General features: G+C 37.6%; 6 protein-coding genes and 1 non-coding gene across 7 annotated transcripts; 4 read left to right on the forward strand and 3 right to left on the reverse strand.

Moving 5' to 3' along the window:
• The first annotated feature begins 112 nt into the window (after nt 1-112).
• Nucleotides 113-186, forward strand: TRNAV-CAC. Its single transcript has one exon. It is a non-coding gene; the product is annotated as a tRNA-Val (tRNA).
• Nucleotide 187: 1 nt separating this feature from the next.
• LOC18017418 (PRA1 family protein A2) lies at nt 188-2,123 on the forward strand. Its single transcript, XM_006398999.2, has 7 exons — nt 188-523; nt 612-652; nt 772-850; nt 1,276-1,362; nt 1,447-1,535; nt 1,626-1,697; nt 1,776-2,123. Exons 1-7 carry the CDS (start codon nt 366-368, stop codon nt 1,877-1,879), a joined length of 630 nt encoding a protein of 209 aa, XP_006399062.1. The 5' UTR covers nt 188-365; the 3' UTR covers nt 1,880-2,123.
• A 58-nt stretch (nt 2,124-2,181) lies between these two features.
• Nucleotides 2,182-3,450, reverse strand: LOC18019270 (uncharacterized protein At2g39795, mitochondrial). Its single transcript, XM_006398998.2, has 3 exons — nt 3,056-3,450; nt 2,479-2,852; nt 2,182-2,400 (listed from the first exon to the last, which is right to left on the reverse strand). Exons 1-3 carry the CDS (start codon nt 3,302-3,304, stop codon nt 2,241-2,243), a joined length of 783 nt encoding a protein of 260 aa, XP_006399061.1. The 5' UTR covers nt 3,305-3,450; the 3' UTR covers nt 2,182-2,240.
• LOC18019269 (eukaryotic translation initiation factor 3 subunit G) lies at nt 3,278-5,478 on the forward strand. The gene is made up of 3 exons (XM_006399000.2): nt 3,278-3,342; nt 3,687-3,977; nt 4,844-5,478. Exons 2-3 carry the CDS (start codon nt 3,932-3,934, stop codon nt 5,311-5,313), a joined length of 516 nt encoding a protein of 171 aa, XP_006399063.1. The 5' UTR covers nt 3,278-3,342; nt 3,687-3,931; the 3' UTR covers nt 5,314-5,478.
• A 168-nt stretch (nt 5,479-5,646) lies between these two features.
• LOC18019271 (probable methyltransferase PMT12) lies at nt 5,647-9,333 on the forward strand. Its single transcript, XM_006399001.2, has 9 exons — nt 5,647-6,407; nt 6,486-6,635; nt 6,727-6,997; nt 7,281-7,391; nt 7,701-7,860; nt 7,986-8,243; nt 8,332-8,454; nt 8,671-8,748; nt 8,839-9,333. Exons 1-9 carry the CDS (start codon nt 5,757-5,759, stop codon nt 9,092-9,094), a joined length of 2,058 nt encoding a protein of 685 aa, XP_006399064.1. The 5' UTR covers nt 5,647-5,756; the 3' UTR covers nt 9,095-9,333.
• A 192-nt stretch (nt 9,334-9,525) lies between these two features.
• LOC18019272 (tropinone reductase homolog At5g06060) lies at nt 9,526-11,564 on the reverse strand. The gene is made up of 5 exons (XM_006399002.2): nt 11,460-11,564; nt 10,984-11,191; nt 10,302-10,518; nt 10,112-10,218; nt 9,526-9,894 (listed from the first exon to the last, which is right to left on the reverse strand). The coding sequence occupies exons 1-5, from the start codon at nt 11,528-11,530 to the stop codon at nt 9,709-9,711; spliced, it is 789 nt and encodes a 262-aa protein (XP_006399065.1). The 5' UTR covers nt 11,531-11,564; the 3' UTR covers nt 9,526-9,708.
• Nucleotides 11,565-14,764: 3,200 nt separating this feature from the next.
• Nucleotides 14,765-15,466, reverse strand: LOC18019273 (probable transcriptional regulator RABBIT EARS). Its single transcript, XM_006399003.2, has one exon. The coding sequence runs from the start codon at nt 15,464-15,466 to the stop codon at nt 14,765-14,767; it is 702 nt and encodes a 233-aa protein (XP_006399066.2).
• Between the last annotated feature and the right edge of the window lie 1,730 nt (nt 15,467-17,196).

Genomic DNA, 17,196 nt, shown 5'->3' on the forward strand with positions numbered 1-17,196 from the left:
GTTGGCTTGTTTAGTCATTTTCGGCAATTGGATTTGGAGGATGGAGAAGGAGAAAAAAAAGAAAAGTATTAATTTCTTTCATTAAAAACAAACAACACGGAGTAGACAAATTGTCTGGGTGGTGTAGTCGGTTATCACGCTAGTCTCACACACTAGAGGTCCCCGGTTCGAACCCGGGCTCAGACATTTTTTTGTATTTTTTTTTCTACCTAATACCACGTCATTAGAGATACGCCCTGAGAATTGAGAGAACCGAAACATTCTCGAATCCAAATCAGAAAACTCATCTGAGCTTCTTTTCTTCAATTTTGGAGCGAATAATCGATTCATCGTGTGGCTCTTATTTCTGAGACGAAGCGAGAGATATGGATTGGGACAACGTAGCTGCTGAGGATGTGATCGAGGCGTTGAGAGAAGTTGAATGGTCGACGCCTCCTCGTTCGTTCGGCGAGTTCTTCTCTAGATTCGCATTCCCTCGCTCTTTCTCTAAATGGAAGAGCCGTCTCAAATGCAATCTCTACTAGTATTACTTTCTCTCTATCCCTCTCGATTAGTTTCTCTTTCAGGGTGTTTATTTATGATTTTGATCTCAAGTTTTATATTTGCTGCAGCTATAGGACGAATTACTTCATCCTGATGATTTTCGTTCTGGGTAACTGAAAAAGAAGAAGCTTTGCAGAAATTTCTTGTTTTTAGCTGAATTTTGGGAATCTGGGGTTTTAATTAAAAAGATCTTTTGCAGTTTCTTATCATATGTTTTTGTTGACTCAGGTCTTGCGCTTATTACAAGACCATTGGCTATTGTGGGTGCTGCTTTCACAGCCTTGAGCATAGCTTTCCTTAACGACAGGTATTATCTCCGGTGACTTCTTTTAGTTTCCGCTTTTGTATCTCTCTGCTCTGCAATACCATTGATGCTTTATGATAGCATGAAGTTGAGTTGGCGTAGGTTTGCATAAATTTAGAAGAAGTTAGGCTTGGTTGCTCTTGAACTGGAAGTTCAGTATTGTATTCACATGAATTGGAGTCTCCTTCCTTTGTATTGGAGTCGATTGGTTATATGTTGTGGTTCTTGAAATCTGACTGTTTCAATATGGCCTTTTCGATTCCCGCTGTGGCGGTTTGATACTCATATTAGTTTCCGGCATCGATGTTCGTTTTTTTTTCCTCGCATGTATCCGCAAGTATTGTAGTATGAGGCTGTGTGTGCGTGTTCTCCCTTGCAGAATCTATTGGGTGTTCAGATTTAAGGGGGATAATTGTTGCCTTTTCCAGTTTTGCAGCTACTTTTAATGAGAAGTTTATAAGGACTATTAGGCATTTCTCTCCACATCTAGCAGCAAAAATGAGGCCTCCCCACATGTGAGTTGCTTTTTGTGTTATTTTCCATGGAAGATATATACAAAGGGTTCTAGGCAAACATTAAAATTATGTAAGCATTTGCAGGCCTGTCATCCGTGGAAGATCAGCAGCAAGAAAGACGGTATACGTATGTGGGAAACCACGTTGGGTATTCGTTGTTATTTTCCTAACAGGTTCGTGAATACTCACTACCCCTTGTTATGTAATCAATGCAGAATTGGTGTCAAAACTGATCAATGTGTCGATTTCCTTATGTTATATAGCCAGTCTTGTCATGTGGTTTTCTTCCTGCGGTTTGTTGTGGGTCCTCTATGCACTTCTCACTTCCCTCGTCGGTAAGTCATTGCACTTGCTTGATCGTAGATGTCCTTTATTGGAGTTTTTGTTTTTGACATGAGGTTTTCTCTCCATAGTGATTGTTCTTCACGCAAGCGTGAGAACTCCAAACCTCAAGGCACGCTTGAACACATTCCGAGAAGAATTTCGGGCTGTCTGGCGTAACTACAGTGAACTCTAAGTCACAGGTCGCTACACAATCCAGAAGCAAACCTAGCAGCCTTAAGAATCTAGCCATCTAGGCCGTTAGTCTGAAGTGAGCATCCCTTTGTTTTGTCAGATTATAGTAGATACAGCTCTCAGTTTCATGGTTAAGATGGGTTATTGGCTGTTCAATCGCAGACATAATAGATTCACTTGAAAAACAGGACATACTTGACCAAGTTACTTCTAATTGGTGTGTAGTGATGTTCATCCTTTTCAAACCGTGGTAGTGATTTTACTTCACAATACTCTCTTTTTATATATAAATAGATCCAAACAGAACTGAATTGTGTTTCAAGTAAGTCAGAGAGCATCTAATAAATAAGGTGTTCTTTTTCTCAAGACTGGACAAAGTTCTTGAGCGTTTTCAACCACAGCAAGTGCTCTTTACTATCTTTGTTGATCATATACTCGTGCAAGAAGTTGATCATGCTCGGCTTTATCCCTCTAATCTCGATGTACCTATGGAAAGCTTTCCTTAGCTTTTCATCCAAAACCCTGCAGAAAAAAACCATTAAAGATCATGACTTTGGTTCCTGTAAACAATTAAAGGTCAAAACTTTTTCGGGTTATTACCGGAAGGAAGGGCCTTCATAGGCAAGCTCATCCTTGGAAGGATTGTCAGGAAATGTGACCCACATGTCCTTGATTGCAATCTTGTCTGGAAAAGCAGTACATCTGAATTCCAAACTTGGTCCTGTCTTCTTAGAAAGAGTTACTAAGAGAGGCACATTGGATTGCTTCGGCTTCTCTGGCTTATCCTCATATTCATCTTCTTCACTTTCATCCTCATCGTCATCTTCATCGTCTTCTTTATCACCGGTCACAAGATTAGTCATGTGTATTTCAACTATAACACTTTCTCCTTCGTATTCTCTAGTCAATGTCACGGTCTTTGATCCTGGTTTGTCTTCCATTTTGAAAGGGAAACCACTCGGAAATTCTTCAACCTTTATTCAGGCACAAAAGCAACAAAAGCAGAAGCAGATTATAAATTTGCCATTGGCCTCTCAAGTGACCTTATAGAACAAATTGACATTAGAAACAGAGCTTCACGAAACACTTAGATATGGCAGAATAAGATATTTATATGAAACAAAAATCCCCGAAAACCAATGAAAAAGAGTACGGAGGAGGAAGTTAATGGGTTTACTCGATCGTAATCATCAGCTTGCTCGGCGAATCCAATCTCGGTTTCGATCACTCGGAGAAGCGGATCGTTACAGGAAGCTCTCTTTTTGGCAGATGTGGTAAAGGGATTATTATGAGAAATGGACCGCGTGAGATGTCGCAGGCGACCTTGAGCGGCCCACGACTGGTCCAGGACTGTGTAAAGGGAAAAGCGATTTCTGCTGCAGTTTCCGACAAGCCGCGAGGCTGCACGACGGACCAAAGTCGCCATTTTTGTGTTTGAGAGAGAACAATACCTCCGACTCCGAGGTTTTGATTACCTTTAGGGTTTAATGGTGTTTTTTTTTTTACACTACGGTTAATTAGGTTGTTATATGCGGAACTTCTTAAAATTGGACTACTGTAATTTGATTTCGTTTTATGATCACATAAATCCTTGGGCAATCCCAAATGGAGATTTCAAGGAAAACTAGGGTTCCTATTAATTAAACCGGATTTTAAATCAAGAAACCAAAGTTGACGGCGGAAAACCATAAAAACCAGAGCAAATCAGAACAGCTAAAAGTACGGGCCGGTTGGCCCATTACGATATTTTAGATAAAAAGTAGGAGACCGTTTCAATAATCTGAAACCCTAATTTTCTTCTTCTTCAGTTGTAGCCTTTTTAAGTTACCGTCGTAGACATTAAACCGGCATATCTGAAATCCGAAACCAGAAGAAGATGGCGATCGATTCGATGGAGAGAGTTAAAGATTTCCGATGAGGAGATATTGTGATCAATCACCTTTTATACCATTCTGATTGGGCACAAGTTTAACGACGAGGGCAAAAGGGTCAAATCACGACCACTATTCGAGTCCAGAAGCGAGCACTGCAGGGCGAAGGTAGCCACCATACCATGCGTTCGACCGAGGATAATCATTTGGAACGAATTAGGGCTCCTGGTAAATCTTCACTTTCTGATGAATGCTTTACGTTTGTTTTTTTTTAGGATTCGTTGTTCTTTTGCACCATCTTGAATTCTGAGTAACCACCAATCTTACTCTATTTTGTGTTATAAATGACGTTGAGATTTGAAAACTAAGATCTTATTGACACTGATAACTAAAAAGATTTTGCTTTTATAAGCTTCACTTTCTTGTTTATGTTTCGTTTTTGGGTGGCTAATTAGCCAATCACATGTTTGCCTTACGGCTGCTGTTTGTGTGAATGGTCAGTAAGCTCACCTATAGCAATGTCGTTGGTGATTCATTTCAACACTAGAACAGGATTAAACCCGGTTTTGGTTTTGGATCATTGACATATATGTTTTGTGTTTATTTTCTTGTAGCTTATCTCAACTTACTTAATCTGAGAGTAGTATCTAAACAAAGGTGACCAATTAGCCGATCACATATTAGCCATACGGCTGCTTCTTTCTGTGATTGGTCAGTATGTCACCAATAGCAGATTCTTGTTGGTAGCCTTTCAGAGTGTGAGCAAAAACTGTGTTCTCCTTTCTTGGCTGTCGACTGTACACATAAAGTTCTCATTTTTACTCTCATTCTGAAACCACTTTTCATCTTTAGAAGTCAGTTGTGTAGATCTCTCCATGGGTGGGCACGTTAGCCAGCCACATTCTTCTATATGCAGGTGGCCGTATTGCCCACCCAGATGTTTTGTTGGTGGCTTCTTGCACGAAAGTATATTTCTGCTTTCACTTCCTTGCTGCCAACTACACTTCTGAGCCTAAAGATATTTATTTTTTTGGGAGAAAGATCTTGCTTTTACCATTTTTAGTAATTTCTTATTTATTCTTTCGATATTTTAGGTAGCATTGCGGAGGAAGCAATGGTGTGTAGGCTATGCGACATGAGACGTGACCATTGGACATCAAGATGTCCTCAGAAGGATCTCTTATCCTTAATGGAAACGCCATTAACGGCAGAAGCTTCTACATCGACTGCAGCTGAAAAGGCCGCTTATGTGCCGCCAAGCAGGAGACCAGGTGCAAAGATATGTTTTACTAATTCAGACAGGAGAAGGAGGAACGATGAGAACACTGTCCGTGTGACTAACTTGTCTGAATACGCCCGTGAACCGGATCTGATGGAGTTGTTCTGTCCGTTTGGTGCTGTCCGAGCCTATGTGGCCATTGACCAGAAGACGACCATGAGCAAGGGATTTGGTTTTGTCAGTTTTGCAAGTAGGGAAGATGCACAGCGTGCAATCAACGGATTGAATGGATTTGGTTATGATAACCTCATCCTTAGGGTTGAATGGGCAGCTCCATTTTTATAGGTTTCTTTTCTTTTTGATGATGCTCGATGACTCAATGCATAGGAGAAAATCTACACTCTACATTTTTAGTCTCTGGTTAGAATTTTTTATTCTCTGGTTGCATTTCTTTTTGGTTGTAAATTCGTGTTTGCCATTATTCATTTTTGTCATTTTATATGGCATTGTGTTGATTACAAGTTTAATCAAAGAAATTCACATGTAATCTTCTCCGCTTAATCGCTCAAAATTGAGAGGCCATTTACACAATTACCCTCAAATTAAAGTTATAAATAAATGACTCTTGATATTTCGTCACTGGTTCACTGACAAACCATTCCCATTCGCAGTCGAGAATTCCCGGGAAAATAAAAGGAAATTTCTAAATTCCCGGGAAAATAAAAGAAACTTCTAAGTACCGAAAACCAAAATTAGTGTTATGCTTCTTTGAATGAATCAGAAGCTAAATGAAGCTCTTCGTCGGAAGCCATCTACTCAGAAACTCCACTTTCTTCAAGATCTCCGCCTTTGTTTTGCTCTCCGTTGCTTGCTTCTTCCTCGGTAAACACTGGTCCGATGATGGCTTCCGCCGCCTTATATTCTTCTCCGCCGGGCCTTCTCGATCCCCCATTGTCGCACTCTCTCCTGATTTCGGAAAGACGTATAACATCTCTGATTTTATCTACCGGAGTCACCCGGTTCCGCCGATTTTGCCTCCGCCTCTGACACCACCGCCCCCACCAAGTACGGTTGAGCTGAATGTGTTTGGGATCGTCAATGAGAACGGAACAATGTCCGATCAGTTCCAGATTGGTGATTACGACGCTGATTCGGCGGCGGATACGTCGGGGGATCAGACGGAATCCGAGAGTACCGACGGTGACTCCGAATCTACCACGGCCAGAGTTAGTGTGACGAAATTCGAGGTGTGTCCGGAGAATATGACTGATTACATTCCTTGTTTGGATAACGTAGAAGCCATCCAAAGGCTCAATTCGACGGCGCGTGGAGAGCGATTCGAACGGAATTGCCCCAAAGAAGTGCTGGGATTGAATTGCGCCGTCCCGATTCCCAACGGATATCGTCTTCCGATTCCGTGGCCGAGAAGCCGTGATGAGGTATCGTGATGCTCTCTGTTCATGTTTTTAGAGAATGTTTTCCGTGACTTCTAAAGGAATTTCTGATTTTGTTTATAGGTTTGGTTTAACAATGTTCCACATACTCGACTTGTTGAAGACAAAGGTGGACAAAACTGGATTTCCAAAGACAATGACAAATTCAAGTTTCCTGGTGGTGGTACTCAGTTTATACATGGTGCTGATCAGTACTTGGATCAGATCTCCCAGGTTTAATTGGTTTTTGAGATTCGTTGTGAACTTATTTTGTTACCTGTGTTCCCTTGAATCTGAAGTTAAATACAATTTATCGTATATGTAGATGGTTCCTGAAATCGGCTTTGGTAACCATACACGAATTGTTCTTGACATTGGATGCGGTGTGGCAAGTTTTGGTGCTTACTTAATGTCACGAGATGTCTTGACTATGTCTATAGCTCCAAAAGATGTTCATGAGAACCAGATACAGTTTGCTCTTGAGCGTGGTGTTCCTGCAATGGTGGCAGCATTCACTACACGGCGATTGTTGTATCCAAGCCAAGCTTTTGATTTGGTTCATTGTTCAAGATGTAGAATCAACTGGACTCGTGACGGTATGCGATTCTTTTATGTCACCTTTTTACTTATTACAAAGTTACAGAAATAAATATTATCCCACTTTAGTTTTCCAAACTGGTAACTGTTCCTTCCACCATGTCTAGTTATTTTTGCCTTTTTGGTTCATGCACATAAGAAGCATTCTGTGGGAAACAAATATTTCGCTCTGTGCGCCCCTTGGCGAAGATTGTTCTCTCCTGGCTGATTTATCATTTAACCAAGTTAATCTAAGCTTCTACTGACAGATTCTCCTGTATTGTCATTTTCTTTTATATGAAGATGGAATCTTGCTCCTTGAAGTCAATAGGATGCTTCGTGCCGGAGGATATTTTGTTTGGGCAGCACAACCTGTATATAAGCATGAAAAGGCCTTGGAAGAACAGTGGGAAGGTAACATCCATGCAGCTTAATATTCCATTTTTACGTCACGGTTTTCCCAATAGAAGTCTGTTTTGGTTATAGAGGCATCCCAACCGAAGTTCTTTTAGCTGAAAAGCCCTTGAATTATCTTGGGAAGAAACTCTAAAAACGGTTACACTTCAGTTTGCTATAATTGATCAATAAGAGTTGGTGCCTATCAAAGAGGAATTTGGAGCAAGCTCCTTTTCGTCTGCAGGGATATATACAAAGTGTCTTTTTTTAAGACCATGCTTGTGTGTGACTTAGTAAGATGGATTTTGTTTTTTTGTGTTTTTTCAGAGATGCTAAACCTTACCAGTAGGCTGTGTTGGGTTCTTGTGAAGAAAGAAGGATATATAGCTATTTGGCAGAAACCCACAAATAACACTTGTTATCTAAGTCGTGATGCTGGAATCATGCCTCCTTTGTGCAATTCTGAGGATGACCCAGATAGTGTTTGGTAAGTTTGGCATATCTTATTTTTCCGCTTCTTTTGCTGCCAAATGACCAATTAAAGTTCAAGAAACCGCTATGTTTCCAATCTTTGACATTGAGCATTCTACGATCTCTCTGTTATTATGTTAGGTACGTAGATCTAAAGGCATGTATCACTAGGATTGAAGATCATGGATATGGAGCAAATCTTGCTCCTTGGCCATCCCGTTTACAGACCCCACCGGATAGGTTGCAGACAATACAAATTGATTCTTACATAGCCCGAACAGAGCTCTTCGTAGCTGAATCAAAGTACTGGAAAGAAATAATATCAAACTATGTAAAGGCCTTACATTGGAAGCAGATAGGACTCAGAAATGTCTTGGACATGAGAGCTGGATTTGGCGGGTACTATTTCCGCCCCACAATGCTCTATCATTAGATAAAACCGAAATGACTGCTTCATATATTCCTGTGCTCTTTGTTTTCTTGGCAGATTTGCGGCGGCTTTGGCTGAGCTAATGGTTGATTGCTGGGTTCTCAATGTTGTTCCAGTCAGTGGGCCAAATACACTGCCTGTTATATATGACCGTGGGCTACTAGGAGTAATGCACGATTGGTACAAAGACTCCTTACTCCTAATGTCTAACTTTATTAAACTTATACGATAGTTACCCAATGTCAGAATCTTTGATTGTTGTCACCTTTTTCCTTGGTTTAAATCCTTTTAGAGGCCCTAGATTACACAATGGCACTGTATAAATCCCTTTGGAGCATATAATGTATAGTTCAATTGAACTGTCTAAGATAAAATGCAAGATGTTTGTCTTTTCAGGTGTGAACCGTTCGATACCTACCCAAGAACCTATGATTTGCTTCATGCCGCGGGTCTGTTTTCCATCGAGAGAAAAAGGTAACAACGACCAGCTTTGCTTGGCCAGTTTAAACAAAGATGCGTCATCTTTGTAATATAAGATTTTGTTCGTGGTGGTCTTGTGCACAGGTGCAACATGTCAACGATGATGCTAGAGATGGACCGGATTTTGAGACCCGGAGGACATGTATACATAAGGGATACGATCAAAGTGATGAGTGAGCTTCAAGAGATTGGAAACGCAATGGGGTGGCACACGACCTTACGTGAAACCGCTGAAGGACCTCACGCAAGTTACAGGGTCCTCTTATGCGAAAAGCAGTTTGAATCGTCTGATAAGCATCGTACGAAAAAGAAAAGGAAGACTAGAGGCAAAAAAGCTTGACATTAATATAAGGCTTGGGCTACAATTTTCAGGTGGTCGTTGATCAATCAATGGTTAGTTTAGTCTGGGAGGCTTTTGGACTTTTAGGAAAAGTTTGGGACTCCAAAACAAACTCTGAAGTGTTTGTGAAGTTTAGGCGTTAAGCCCTCTCTAACGTTGACTAAAATCGGCTTAAGCTCACTTAACCTCTCTCCCAAACGATTAAACACATAATCTTGTTAAGCGAAAAAGAAAAAAAAGAAGGGTACAGAGAATTCAAAATTGTTTCTCGTGTTGTTGACTTGTTGTTTACACAATTACGAACAGTCGAGAAAACAACACTGTTTTGTATGTCCATGAGTCAAAAATTTGGAATGTTTGTCGATGAAAAATACGCCTCCGATCCATATTTCCAAATTATCCATAACTGGTGTTATTAATCTGATATAAACTGGTGCATAACTGTGCCTTTGATTATTCAGCTGACTATTTCTAAGATACAAATGTGAGAAATTCTTGCAGGTTTAATAACAAAACCAAACTAAGGAAACAAGGACAAAAACAAGACCAACGGGCAAAAACCTCACAAACGGATTCTTGCTTTATTAGTACATGCAGTTACGTCGAGAGGTTGGCTACATAACGTAGTTGAAACCGTTGACTGTGAGTCCTCCGTCAACGGAAATGACCTGTCCGGTGATGTAAGAGGCTGCGGGAAGGCAGAGAAAAGCAACCAGCGACGCGACTTCCTCTGGTTCTCCAACACGCCCAAGTGGGGTCCGCGAAACTACCGCCTCCACAAAATCTTTCTTCTCAAGAAGCTACATAAGAGAACAATAACAACAATACGATAAATTTCTATGCGAGGTCTCAGTTTCCTTTTTTGGCAACTCGGTCTCAGTTTTTAAACATTTCAGTTTGAATTCAGTTTATATGCCAAACCCCTACTCTTTTTCTACCAAAACTCTACTAATCAAAAAAAAACAATGTTCCATGTGCATTACTTTAGGGCATAGTATAGAGTATATGAAAAGATACCGGTTCCACAAGTGAGGTCTTGATGTACCAAGGCGCCACGCAATTGGTCCTGATGTTGTCGCCTGCCCATTCACAAGCTAGATTTCTTGTAAGCTGATTAAGTGCTCCTGAGAAAAGAACAGTAATGTTATTTCCGTTGTTTTTGGTGCTTTTTTCCTTTATCTAAAAAAATGAAGAACAAAGGACTCACCTTTAGTTGCACCATAGATAGATCCACTACGAAGATGCACAAGACCAGCTACAGAGGAGATGAACACAATGCTTCCCACTCCAGATGATTTTAGGAGAGGATGTGCAATTTGGGAAAAATGGAAAGCGGATTCTAAGTTGGTCGACATGATTTTTGCATATTCCTCACTCGAGTACTCCACTGTTGGTTTCCTTATATTAGTCCCAACATTGTTTATCTGGATACAAATAAAATTGAGAAATTTTCATTAGTGTGAAGAGAATGATTCAAACCCCTAAGTTGTGCCAGTAAACCCCTAACGTGTGCCAGTAAACCCCTAACTTGTGCCAGTAATGCTCAACACATTATGTAAGAGTCTTGCGTAACAGAAAGAAACTTACATGAGATTTATCATTAAAATTTTATCCAACCGAACATCCATCACAATATGGTTCACATCAAGCTCATTTGAGGCAAAACCATCACAAATCTCAGCCATTTCAAGGCTAAGACCAACCTAGTGTGTAGAAACCTGATAAAAGTGTGGCAGCAAATAGATTGGTTCGAAGATTTTTTCTGTCAGGTAAGGAAATTATACGGATGCTGAGCTAGTGCAATAAACGGTTTACATGACAAATGACGATTCAAATGTGTGAGAAAAGAGTCAGATTTAACAAGAAATTTACATAAGAAAGGAACTTACAAGGATGTTGAGCTTGCCGCTGAAGGCTGAGGACACTTCCTGAATCAATTTCTCCCTCTGATCCCTAACTGAAGCATCACAAACCGAACCAGATACCACTAAACCATTGGATTTCCAAACATCCAAACATGCCTTTAGCTCTTCCTGGTTCCTTGAGCAAGTATGAACTGTTGCACCGAATCTTGCTAGTTCCTCCACTATTGCCCGCCTGACCCCGGATCAAAAACAGAGATTATGAATTCAATACTCATGCAATCACTCGTTTTTTGCCCTAAGTTCGACTGAAATCATTCATTCATCGAAATTTTAGAATCGGAAATATATTTATGCTTTCTTTATTCTACGAAAAACGAGAAATTCGTAGCAGAACGCAGAGTTCTTAGCCGAAAAAACTTGGCAATAAGAAAAGAGCGCAAAGAATTTTGTCCTCTATCGCGAGAAATTGGAAGCGAATTGAAACGAGAGGAGAGCCAAACCCGATTCCACGAGTACCGCCGGTTACCAGGGCAGTTTTTCCGACGAGGGACCATCTTTTGTCAGTCTCCATTGTAGCACACTCTCCTCCACGAATATCACTGTGCATTTGTGAGTGAAGTGCTCGGCTCAACTTTAATGAATGATGTTCCTATTGGGCCTAAACTCACGATAGGCCCGTTTATGTCTCACGGCCCATTGAGTCATAATGGAAAAAGAAAGTAAATAAATAAAAATTGGTGATTCTCCCATTTGACTTTGTTGGATGCACACGGTTTAAAAAGCTGTATGTGAAGCAGAAGCCAAAAAAGGAAAGTACATTGAACCAAGAGGAAGAGAAAAAGGTTACTAAATTCGTTAACTCTAATGGACAAATCATAGAAAGAGCTAACCAGAGAAATGAATTTTGATGAATAATGAGAGTGCAAGCATGAGCATGTGCATTCTGAGCTCTCATTTATACCTCACTCTCTCTTATCTTCTTTTACACTAAATAAGACCTATTAACAATAGATGTGTATAATGATGGTGCAACTTCAAGTTGAGTTTCTTGAAAGGGAAAGCAATACAACAGAGAATATAGCGTTTTCAGTTTACTTGTTTGTGTATATAGGTGCTATACCAACATACACTAAAATAACTTTTGGGTACAATGAAATTTATTGATATTAACTTATATATAGAAATATGTGTTCAGATTTAAATTATAAAATATAGATTATAAGATATAACATTCTTGTAATTACTCAGACTAAGATATTTCTCATAATTTTCTTTATAAATCTTCATATATTATAACTTTTGTGTAACCATTTTTTATTTACAGTGTCTTTAGATCATAAATTATAGATAAAACTTGTACGGGTTGTACAAAACCTTAATCATTCATCCTCAACAGTCTAACAGATTTAAGATTTGAATTCGGGTCTAAAACATTTATTTAACCGAAATTAATACTCAAATATTCAGCTAAATCGTAGTATTATGTCTAAAAACTATAATATAAGTTTACAATCATGATTACAACCAAATAATTGATTAGAAAAAAAATAGTTTGATGTGGACAACTGATTCAATAAATTACAGTTTGATGTGGGCAAGTGAGTAAATAAATTACGACAATAATAAAAATCTCGGACGAACTGGCTTTCTTCACCAATGCATCAAAACATTAAAAAAAACGTTCAAAAAATATAGTTTGCCTGGAAATTAAAAAAAGAGAGAGAGAGAGAGAGAGAGAGAGAGAGAGAGAGAGAGAGAGAGAGAGAGAGAGAGAGAGAGAGAGAGAGAGAGGCCCCTAATTTATCCTCAAACTTTAGAAAAAATAAGTGAGATAAAACGAAAAGAAAAAATATGAAGCAAAGAAAGGCGATTGAGAATGAGAAGAGCACATTGAATATTCAGAAGCAAAATGTCCGAAAGCGGAAATGATGTAACGGCTGGTGGTTACAAGTTATGACATAAATTCTTTTTATTCCCTTTTTATATATTTGCTTTACATTTTTTGTCGAGTTAAGTTCACCCTTTTTGCAGTTGCAGAGCAGAGTCTGAGGTTTTCTTTTTAATTCTCTCTATTTTTTTTTGGGGTAGACTTTAGTTCAGTTTTTGTTTCGATGCTTTGTAATATTAAGTCAAAAGCCATATTTCATGAGGTTGCCTCTTTTAGACAACGTTGAAATTTGCTGCCTCTCCCATTTAAATCTATTTTTCCTTTATAACCATCGGTTTCATTCTTTCTTTCTCTTTTACTTTTTCTTTTTTTGTTTTCTGTCTATATTTCTTTTTCTTTTTTTCGTTTGTTCTTTATCATTCTAAAGTCTATAGACTCTATATACAATACTCTGAAATTAGAACGTCCAAAAAGGTTACACTGTGATAAGGTTATATAGTGTTTCTTGTATAAGATTATATAGTTGAGTTGATCCTTTATTAGGTTATACCCAAAAAAGTGCAGACCTTTTAACAAACAAATAAAACTAAGGTAATCTTTTCTTTTTCTGGTCAAAAAAACAAAGGTAATCAATAAGTACAATATACAAACGTTAGCATATGTTTATATTAGGTGCTATAAATTGTGAAAAGACCACTTTACTTCGATCAATTAGATTTTACCCTTCTCCTCGTAGTCGGTAGTCCCACAGTATACACCAGTACAATCAGAGATTACAAATATTATATATAATGTGTGTGTATGTGTGTAAATTTGTAATATGTTCATATCTGCAACGTTGGTGTGAATCCAATAATAATCTTCTGTTCCCACATATGCTCATTGCAATTCATTTTAATTCGATAATTAATACTGTGATAGTGCATTTTCCTGTTACCACGAGTAATAAAGAAAAATATATATATTTATTACTGTGCAGTATTTGTCTGCTCGTGCTGTTTGATTCATTTATATAATTTCTTTTTGAAGAGACATTTATATAACTCTTATATAATTTCTTACAGCATTATTTATCTATAACTACAAAGCCAACTAGTTAGAAAGCTCCTACTAATTGCAGACACATAAGAGTAAAAAAGGGATCCTATTTTTCATGTGCCAACCACTGATATGTCGAAATCTCTTAAATATATTCTCTAAATATTAAGATTACTGGCTAGTTGGTGTTATCACATTAAAAATATATTATATTGAACAATGTAATAAGTTAAATACATTAAAAACATGAAAAATATATTGAAAACTCATAAAATAGTTCAATGGTTGGAGATTACTTAGAGAATTAGTAAGGTACCTTTATTTTTATACTAGTGTTATATAAAGAAGTTTTGAATTAGTTAATGTATTTTAATGTTTGGAACATTAAAAACAAAATAAGATACACTAAATAGCTCAGAAATAAATATTTTTTAATAAAGTGTTGCTATTAAGGTTTTTGGTCTTTTATTTTTGATTCAAAATATTACACTTTAAAACACATTAAATACTTTCGCACGACATTACTAAAATGCTGATTTAGGTAAATGAGTGGATTGTACTCTATCCATATAAGCTAAATACACTTGGATCTTGTCATTTTGTCAACACCAACAATTTGCAATCGTTATAAACTTGAAAACGAAAAATCGTGAGAATGTTACTCCACTCGTTTATTAAAAAAAAACAAATCAAGATATTTGTTTTGAAGTAAATTATCGATCAAAGACTATACGTGTTGACTTTCCATAAAATAAAATATTACTATATCAAAGCCAACACTACAGAGCCTACTCTTTTTTAACGCTTGAGATTAGAGACAATTTAACGTCTTCTTTTTGGCAATCACATTAACTATTATCACCATTATTGCTACTTAGTCTAGTTAACCTTTGGCGGATCAGCTCCTAGCCTTAGCTCAAGATCCAACTCCTCGTGATGACCGTTGATCTTGGAGACTCCAATTACCAACTCTAACATCATTGGCAATCTTGAAACATCCGTCTTTGCCTTCTTTGACGACGAAAATCCATTGTTTAATTGCTTCTGCTTAGGATCAAACTCAGAACTCAATAGACCGACTGATAATTCAGTCTTGACTTCATCATTGTAATGCTCAAATCTTTTCATTGAGCTTTTTAAAACATTATTGTTACAAACATCATTTATCTCCCTCTTGTTTCCATTGTGCTTTCTTGAATCTTCTTGGACAAGAACCTTCGTTCCCACATCAAGAACTTCGTTTTGTTGTTGATGATCATGATCAAGAGGCGTGGCTTGATCAGTTGATGAAGATGATAATGATTGTTGTTTCAGACGAGCTCGGTCTCTTCGATGAACGTTCATGTGACCGCCTAGTGCTTGCGCCGACTTGAATTCTCTCCCACAGAAACTGCACGAATAAGACCTCAGCGGCCACATGCAACCGCCTCCACCGCCATACTCTTCAGCCGCCGCAAACGCTCTCTCTTCCCCAAACGGCAAGAGAAAAGCCGCGTCAGAATATCGCCTCGTAACCACTGGTCTAAGCTTCATCGACATCAAGCATTTTCCTCTTTCCATCACACACACATACGGACGCATACAAATACAAAAAGGATGTACAGGATTCCTATATTAGTAGAAGAAATTAACAGAGTTTTTTTTCATGGATGAGAAGTATGTAGATATACACGCACGTACACATATATAAAGAGAGACGCCTATACATATGTATGTATCATGTATGTGACTATCTGAGTGTATGGTTAAAGCATTGAATGTGAGAAAGCTACGTTGAGAACCATGAGTAAAGAGGGAGAGACTTTGATGGGGAAATTTCCCTTTTACTTTAGTTACTCTCTTATGTCTTCACTCTATTTTTTTATTTTTTCTATGTCTTCACTCTGTATATCTATAAATGTTAAGTATTTAGACATTAATAATTAGTTGGCGAGCTTTTGATTCGATGGTAGCTAAAATAAATGCTAAGAGAAACCTAAGTTTTCCACGAGTCTACAAAATTAATAAGTTGTTAGAGTTGATGTTTTTCAATTACCCCTAATAATATGACAAAATTTATGGTTTACTTGTAAATATTTATGTTAGACTACAATATGTTATTTATAGAGACTAAAACACATACACCATCTTCGGATATCATATAAGTGACGGTACAGCCTACAGGTGATGAATACAATGGACCAACAAATTAATTTATGATTAATATTTTATGTGATCTAGCTAATAAGACACAGCTGGATACGTGGCCTATTTCTGCCATTAAAAATGTTATCGTGTGATTATTCTACGAGTATTATACGGATGGAAAAGTGAAGATATTTGCTTAGAATTTTAATTATTTTTATGAAGTACTCGTATGTCAAGAGATTCAACTTACAATTTGTCTCCATATTACGGTTTTCAGACAGTGCGAAGAAAAAAAACAAAACAAGATCCAAACTGAAGTGACTTAATTACGAAGCAAAAAGTAAAAAACACCAGATTATTATCAATTTTTGGGAAAAAACGCCAAACTCGAATTTCATTTACGTATTGTATATTTTTGTAAAGTTAAGTGCTTTTGTTGGGTGCATCAAGACATTTTTTTTTTTTTTTTTGGAGTCGTAATAAACCGTATTTAATAAATGAAGAGACTTTCACATTTTTCGAATAGAAACAAAAAACCAAAAAAGAAAACCAAGAAAAATTCAGTTGTTATTTTATACTTAATTACCTTTCTGTATTACACTCGCCCTATATTTTTTCTCATGTCACTGTTTTTGGAAGAGCTGTAACATTTTATGTATTAAGAGGATTAATTACCTTCCTGCTATAAGCCATCGAGCTCGTAGAAATATTAAACATTTATATTATTTATGGACCTAAATAGATATTTCAAGCCCACTAATTTAGAAAGACTTCCCATGGGCCATGGCTTATAAAATCATCTGTTCCCCCAATTTTCTTAAAAAATAGCAACAATTCTAGAGTTTATAATTCAAAATCCATCATATACTAAAATTTCTGAATAGTAAAATGATCAGCCAATAACAAATACTGAAATACATAATATTTCACCAGGCTTTTATATATTTTTTTTTGTCTCAAATACAACACGAGAGACGGAAAGAAACCTATTTTTTTTTTTTTTGAATCTAAAACCTAATATTTTTATATCACATTAATTAGAACTTAATTAGCCGACGAATGACAAACATTTCACATATAGAGACGCACGGGAAACACTTTCATACAACTGACTTAAAGAGTAGCATTGCCTAAATGCATATTCTATACTAATCAAATGTTAAACTGGAGTCTAACAACTACTT

The sequence above is a fragment of the Eutrema salsugineum genome, unplaced genomic scaffold, assembly GCF_000478725.1.
Source record: "Eutrema salsugineum unplaced genomic scaffold, Eutsalg1_0 scaffold_2, whole genome shotgun sequence".
Taxonomy (NCBI): Eukaryota; Viridiplantae; Streptophyta; class Magnoliopsida; order Brassicales; family Brassicaceae; genus Eutrema; species Eutrema salsugineum.

Coding starts and splice junctions, on each gene's coding strand:
- LOC18017418 (XM_006398999.2), top strand. CDS start 366: ATGGATTGGGACAACGTAGCTGCTGAGGATGTGATCGAGGCGTTGAGA. Junction 653..771: donor CCTGATGATTTTCGTTCTGG/GTAACTGAAAAA, acceptor TTGTTGACTCAG/GTCTTGCGCTTATTACAAGA. Junction 851..1,275: donor ATAGCTTTCCTTAACGACAG/GTATTATCTCCG, acceptor TGCCTTTTCCAG/TTTTGCAGCTACTTTTAATG.
- LOC18019272 (XM_006399002.2), bottom strand. CDS start 11,530: ATGGAGACTGACAAAAGATGGTCCCTCGTCGGAAAAACTGCCCTGGTA. Junction 10,519..10,983: donor GCGGCAAGCTCAACATCCTT/GTAAGTTCCTTT, acceptor ATTTGTATCCAG/ATAAACAATGTTGGGACTAA. Junction 10,219..10,301: donor TATCTATGGTGCAACTAAAG/GTGAGTCCTTTG, acceptor TTCTTTTCTCAG/GAGCACTTAATCAGCTTACA.
- LOC18019271 (XM_006399001.2), top strand. CDS start 5,757: ATGAAGCTCTTCGTCGGAAGCCATCTACTCAGAAACTCCACTTTCTTC. Junction 6,998..7,280: donor AATCAACTGGACTCGTGACG/GTATGCGATTCT, acceptor TTTTATATGAAG/ATGGAATCTTGCTCCTTGAA. Junction 8,455..8,670: donor CTAGGAGTAATGCACGATTG/GTACAAAGACTC, acceptor TTGTCTTTTCAG/GTGTGAACCGTTCGATACCT.
- LOC18019270 (XM_006398998.2), bottom strand. CDS start 3,304: ATGGCGACTTTGGTCCGTCGTGCAGCCTCGCGGCTTGTCGGAAACTGC. Junction 2,853..3,055: donor AAGCTGATGATTACGATCGA/GTAAACCCATTA, acceptor GCCTGAATAAAG/GTTGAAGAATTTCCGAGTGG. Junction 2,401..2,478: donor TATGAAGGCCCTTCCTTCCG/GTAATAACCCGA, acceptor TTTTTTCTGCAG/GGTTTTGGATGAAAAGCTAA.
- LOC18019273 (XM_006399003.2), bottom strand. CDS start 15,466: ATGCGTCCGTATGTGTGTGTGATGGAAAGAGGAAAATGCTTGATGTCG.
- LOC18019269 (XM_006399000.2), top strand. CDS start 3,932: ATGCGTTCGACCGAGGATAATCATTTGGAACGAATTAGGGCTCCTG. Junction 3,978..4,843: donor GGAACGAATTAGGGCTCCTG/GTAAATCTTCAC, acceptor TCGATATTTTAG/GTAGCATTGCGGAGGAAGCA.